At 35.1% G+C, this 6,396-nt stretch overlaps 1 protein-coding gene across 1 annotated transcript; it reads right to left on the minus strand.

Annotated features, from left to right (window-relative positions):
* Window positions 1-372: 372 nt before the first annotated feature.
* Window positions 373-5,593, minus strand: LOC107803226 (putative WRKY transcription factor 51). The gene is made up of 3 exons (XM_016626866.2): window positions 5,159-5,593; window positions 4,891-5,043; window positions 373-823 (listed from the first exon to the last, which is right to left on the minus strand). The coding sequence occupies exons 1-3, from the start codon at window positions 5,419-5,421 to the stop codon at window positions 628-630; spliced, it is 612 nt and encodes a 203-aa protein (XP_016482352.1). The 5' UTR covers window positions 5,422-5,593; the 3' UTR covers window positions 373-627.
* Between the last annotated feature and the right edge of the window lie 803 nt (window positions 5,594-6,396).

Consider the following 6,396-nt stretch of genomic DNA (forward strand, 5'->3'; position numbering starts at 1 on the left):
CTTATTATTTAGAGAATACACGAAAACGTTTTCTCACCGCATCGATTAAAAAAGGGGAAATTAAGTTACACAATTGACCCAAAATATTTGTATCCGCTAGTCAATCTGTATAAATTATATATAGAGAGAGAGATATTTCTTTTGGATGTGCAGCTATACATTGTAAAAATACAATTGGCCAAAAATATTAAGATCCACTAATCAATATATATAAATTATACACTAACTATACATATATTATACATCTACCGGTTATTTTTTTTTTTTTTGTATAAGCAGATATACAGTGTAAAGATTCCTTAAAAATTCACACACTACCACAAGGTTCCTCCTATGATGACGTGACATGGCCGCATAATCAGGGAAAAAAACTTTTTAAAATAAATATTAGTTCTTATTAGGTAAGTACGTACCTTTACATGATGAATTGTATCGATTAATTTTAAACTTACAACAATGTTTCTCATAGCTGATCTGCTATAAGACATTACAGTTATATGCTTCTTGTAAACTGGGAGAAGTTATATAGCTAGATCACATGATATATTAATGAAATAGAAGTATATATTTATACACGAGAATCGAAAAGGTGTCCTATTATTTCTTATAGAAGTTATGAAGCTGAGACTAAACACCATTGGGAATTGCTTGTAGTGTCCATTCATTGAGAAAACTGAGTGGAATTTCATTGTTGTAAATTATAGAGAAGCTTTCATGGTTATGTCTGCCTTCATATGTAGTAATCAAATAGCTTGAATCATGTCCATCTCTTTCTATCCTCTTCTTTACCTTGCACCCTCCACTAGAGCACTTGTAGTAATTCCTATTATTTGGTTTTGCACAACAAGTAAACATATCATTAGTTCAATATTATTCCTAGTGTATCTTCTCTCTTGATATGTACATGTGATTCTTTTGTTAGTAGTTGTTTAAATATAATGGAAAGAAATAATAAAAAGAGAAGAAAATAAAGGGGGAGTAATAGATCAACATTCTTTTTTGCTTCTACGTGTAATTTCAGTAGAACTTAATTATTTCAGACTATAATTAAGGCTTTGTGATGCTAAAGAAGGAAACCAAAAATATAAACTAGTTGGAGGATTCCACTATATGAGTATACTCTATATATGGATCATTTTAATGCTAAATAATTTGTTTTTAATTTAACGAATTAAAGTTTCTTTGAAACAAGAGGTTCTCTAAATCTTACACTCATCTCTGGATCCTTTTTTGACTTTTTTAGGACCACAAATTCTAAAAAAATTCATTTTTTCTTTAATTTCGTGCTCAATCAAATGGAGTACTTCTTTTTACACTTTACTGTTAAGCTTGTCTATTCAAATATTTGGATTGCAAAGAGATTTTTTATAGTGAAAGTATCACAAACATATCTCTTGTTTTCCATAATGTTATGTAAAACATACCAAAGCTTTGTAATATTATTTTTTAGCACATGAATGATTTCTAAATTGAATTCTGCGCTCTGAGGCCTTAAAAATCTCTTTTAATATTACCTCGATTTGTGTGCGCAGTCCGGGTGCGTAGCTGGAAAGCTTATATGTGAAAATCTGTGGAAAATGATAAATTTTGACTATAAAATGAGTTAATTTGATTTCGGTCAACGTTTTGGGTAAACCGACCCGGACCCGTGATTTGACGGTCCCGAAGGGTCCGTAGGAAAATATGGGACTTGGGCATATGCCCGGAATCGAATTCTGAGATCCCAAGTCGGAAAAATAAATTTTTTAAAGGAAATTATTTTCTGAAATTGTTTAAAGGAATTTGAAATGAATTTTTATTAGAACATGTTGGTATCGGACCCGTATTTTGGTTCCGACGCGCGATACAAGTCTTAGTGATTTAAGATAACTCTATGAAGTTTGGTAAGAAACGAAATCCGTTTGACGTGATTCGGACCGTAAATGCAAAGTTTGATGCTTTAAGAAGTTTTGAAATATTTCATCGATTTTGAGGTTTAATTCGTTGTTATTGAGGTTATTTTGGCGATTTGATCACACGGATAAGTTCGTATGATGTTATTGAGTTAGTACGTATGTTTGGTTTTAAGCCCCGAGGGATCGGGTGTGTTTCGAAAGGTTTTTGGAACTCAAAAAGTTGCAGGTTTTTACTGTTCAGTGCCCAGGAATTTTACTCTTCGCGTTCGCATGGTCCCACTCGCGTACGTGTAAGGTTAAAGGCCTGGGGAGGGGTCACCATTTTGTGCACCACGAACGCAGCCACTGGCCCACGAATGCGTAGGCTTGAGGAGCCAAAGCTCCGCGAACGCGAGCCGTCTTCCGCGAACACGAAGGTCTGCCAGACCTAACTTATCGCGAACGCGATGACCAATTTCGCCCAGTTATTTTAAAAATCCAGAAATTGTAGCCATTACGGGATTTCTTTCAAAACTCATAACTTCTTTATGTAAAGTCGAAATTGGGCGATTTTTGAAAGAGGACTCCACCACCAATTCATAGGTATGTAATCTTAAACTCATTTTCTTCAATTTCCATTAACACCTATTAGATTTCTAGGCTTAAATCATGTTCTTAAGGGTAAAAAATTAGGGATTTGGGTAGAGTTAGGGCTTTTTGATTATTTGTGATTTGGACCTCATTTTGGTGTCAAATTTTTGAACTAATTATATATTCGGGCTCGTGGGTGAATGGGTGATCGGGTTTTGGTCCGAACCTCGTATTTTGACCAAGCGGGCCCGGGGCCAATTTTTGACTTTTTGGGACGAATAATTAGAAAGTTATAATTAAGCATTTGGAATTGGATTGTTTAGCGTTTATTGATGTTATTACGTCGATTATGTCTAGATACAATTGATTTGGAGCCAAATTCGAAAGGAAAAGCTGTGTTTGAGGCTTGAATTGGTCATGGAAGTTCGAGGTAAGTGTTTGGTCTAACTTTAGCTTGAGGGATTAGGAGTTGTGTCTATTTGCTACGTGTTAATTGTGGAGTACGACGTATAGGTATAGTGATGAGTATCTATACGTCGGTGTCAAGCATGCCCGTGGGTCTTGTATTATAAATTGTTATGACTCCGTCATGGTTTATTGTGCCTCACATGTTATTATCATCATTGTTCCCTTGCCGAGATGTTTGTCTAATATTATTGTTCCCTTGCCGGGATATTGTTGAGATATTATTATTCCCTTGCCGGGATATTATTGAGATATTATTATTCCATTGCCGGGATAGTGTTGAGATATCATTGTTCCCTTGCCGGGATGTTTGTTTGATATTATTGTTCCCTTGCCGGGATTCCTTGCGATTATTGTTGGCTTGAAATGGGAGCGGGTGGTACGCCTACCACAAGATATAATGAAATGGGAGAGAGTGGTACGCCTACCACAAAATATAATAAAATGGGAGCGGGTGGTATGCCTACCACAAAATATAATGAAATGGGAGCGGGTGGTACGCCTACCACAAGATACATGAAATGGGAGCGGATGACACGCATGCCACGACATACAGGAAATGGGATCGGGTTGCACGCCTGCAACAAGATGTAAAAATAAAGTGGAATCTGCCTTGCCTTCCTTATTCTTGTTAGTGGTTGGATTTTGATTCCTTTATAAGCCTCTTGATATTCTGTTTTACTTGTTATTCCCCAACGCATGTTTCCCCCTCCCATCTTTACTTGTTTATTTCTGTATTTTCGTTCTCGTTGTATATATTTGAACTGCACAGGTTTATCTGGAGTCTGGTCCTAGCCTAGTCAGGGTTAGGCCAGGCACTTACCAGCACATGGGGCCGGTTGTGCTGATGCTACACTCTGCACTCTGTGCAGATACCGGAGCAGCATTGGGACAGTAGCACTTCGGGAGCCAGCCTTCAGTCCATCCAGAGATCCCGAGGTAGTCCTGCAGGTGTCCGCGGGCCCGGCATTCTCTTTTATCCAATTATATGTTCTGTTTTCACTTGTTTCCGAGACAGACTGTATTTCCCTTTTCAGACATTTGTATGTAGTACTCATAGACAGTTCGTGAATATTGTGACACCAGATTCCGGGTAGAGGAGTATATTGGCATTGTAGTACTGATTTTGATCATTTGTAGCTGTTTAAGTCTTCCGCTTATTCTGTTATCGTTAATCTTTAAAATGAAAGAGTTAGAATTTCTATATTTCGTGGCTTGCCTAGCTTCTACGAGTATGTGTCATCACGACTCCCGAGGGTGGGAAATCCGGATCGTGACACATCTTTATCACAAATTTTTAGTAATATGGTTATGAGTTTAAAGAAGATTTTTTATAGTTATTTGACCATAGTTCAGGAGGAACGTAAGTGTGTAGTTGAGAATTTGGCCAAGTTCACGTGTATTTCTTGTCAATTTTGACCTAATATATGGTATAATCACCGGTGAAGGGGTTCAGATGAACCCGCCTCTTAGCTCCGTCATAGCAGTGGCCTTAATTTTCAAGGTATACATAATACGTAGTAAATTAATAACTAATTGGTCAGCGAGAATGATCATTCTCTCAATTTATTAAGATTCTTTTTTTCTCATTTTTAGACGCAGGTGAGGACAAAAAAGATGCATTTCAAAGGCAAGAAACTCAAGGGCAGTCAAATCTAGAGCACGATCATGTCCAGGACCACTAAAAACTATTTTGTATCGTTTTGAAGTTTGGGATCAGTATTTTAATTTGTCCACTAGTCTTATTACTTAATTTTTGTTAATTTGATTGATTTAATAGATAGATTTTAATACACAAAAAATTTCTTTTGATTTATGTGAAATTTTTTTGTAGCATTTCTGAAAAAGTAAAACGAACAAAGATAGATAATTATATAGAATTACAATCAAAAGATCTACATGAATATTGATCATCATATTGGTGAGATTTGCATGCATGAGCTCATAATTTATAATTTACCTTAGATTTGTGTTACTTTTCACCTTCTTCTTCCCATACTTCCTCCATTTATATCCATCATCCAAGATCTCAAGTTGAGTCTTTGTTCTGAAAACAACAGCATTTATATGTCTTTCATTCATCTTTTCTTTCTTTATCCCCCCTTTGGATTTTCTGTAAAAACATAAAAAGAATTACATAAAGAAATATACCAAAAATTATGAAAATATTTAAAATAGAATGACTACTAATTATAGCCAAGATCTTCTTAGCTTGCTTGATCACTTACTCTCTCAAGTGATTAATATTGGTACTACTCTCCTGCAAGATGGGATTTTCTGAAAGAGAAGTGTTGAAGTTGTTATTGGTAGGAGAATAATCAACAAGGAGCTGATCAAGAAAGGAAGAAGATTCAAAATCCTGACAATTATTAAAATCACAATCTTGAAAATTATAACCACAATCTTGAGTCATATATGAGTAAAGAAAGGGAGAAGTAAAACTAGGGTTTCCTGTTTGAGAAATGCTTGTTTCTAGGAAGGTGGAGTTCATTGTGCTTGAGAAAACAAGCCAATAAGACCTAAGAAAGACTTTAGATATGGTGACTTTGGCTTTTTGGTTGGTGTGCTTCTATATAGCATTGCAAATTCTTGTGTATCGTCTTTGTTTTGTGACCTTCCTCACCACCTTCCTAGTAGGATCTGTGGAGTTTCCAATATTCTTTTTTTCTTCTTCTTTCGTATCAGAAATTATTGGGCTTTATTAATTTGAAGTTTGTGGGTTCGACCATAAGGCCTATTAAAGGGGAAGTATTCTATACCAAGAGTTTCTTCGTTTCTAAAACTAAAATATAATTGGTGACTTTTAATGAGTAGTACTTTACGATTAATAATAAAAGGATCTCATCCATTTCACTGGATGGTGGTAGTTCCAATTTTCAAATCAACTATCGTTCTTGCATATGCCATCATAGATGACATAATTAAGAAAAGTCAGAATTATTTCTTTTCTTTTGTGGAACAAAATTGCATGTATTAGCTAGTAGAAGGGATAATTATCATAGATTTAAATATGAAAAGGAGAATTTGCGATGCTCAGTGATGGAGACGTTTTCTTTTTTAATCATAAATTAAATATTGCTTTTTGTTTCTGACGGTCCTTACATTCTCCTTAGATAGTAAATTATAATTAAAAAGAACTACATGCATGCTAACTACTAGAAGGAATTACCTTTCGCATTTAAACAAACTATAGTAAAGTAAAATTCTGGTTGACCCTTGGACAAGTAAAAGTAGACTTGTAAATAGGATAGGAAACATGTTGCCTGACTACACATTCATGGATTTTCTAGCTCAGAATTAATTAGGTATATACAAATTTTTGAGTGTCAAATTAGCACGAATGAAAATTGTACGAGTCAGAGCGAGATAGTTAAATAAAATTACAGGTAATATATAACTCAGCTCATCTAAAATTTGTTAAGGTCAATAGAAGTTGAGCCAAATATATATTGACCAGTGTCTCAAA

The sequence above is a fragment of the Nicotiana tabacum genome, chromosome 20, assembly GCF_000715075.1.
Source record: "Nicotiana tabacum cultivar K326 chromosome 20, ASM71507v2, whole genome shotgun sequence".
Taxonomy (NCBI): domain Eukaryota; kingdom Viridiplantae; phylum Streptophyta; class Magnoliopsida; order Solanales; family Solanaceae; genus Nicotiana; species Nicotiana tabacum.

Coding starts and splice junctions, on each gene's coding strand:
- LOC107803226 (XM_016626866.2), bottom strand. CDS start 5,421: ATGAACTCCACCTTCCTAGAAACAAGCATTTCTCAAACAGGAAACCCT. Junction 5,044..5,158: donor AATATTAATCACTTGAGAGA/GTAAGTGATCAA, acceptor ATGTTTTTACAG/AAAATCCAAAGGGGGGATAA. Junction 824..4,890: donor AAAAGTAACACAAATCTAAG/GTAAATTATAAA, acceptor ACCAAATAATAG/GAATTACTACAAGTGCTCTA.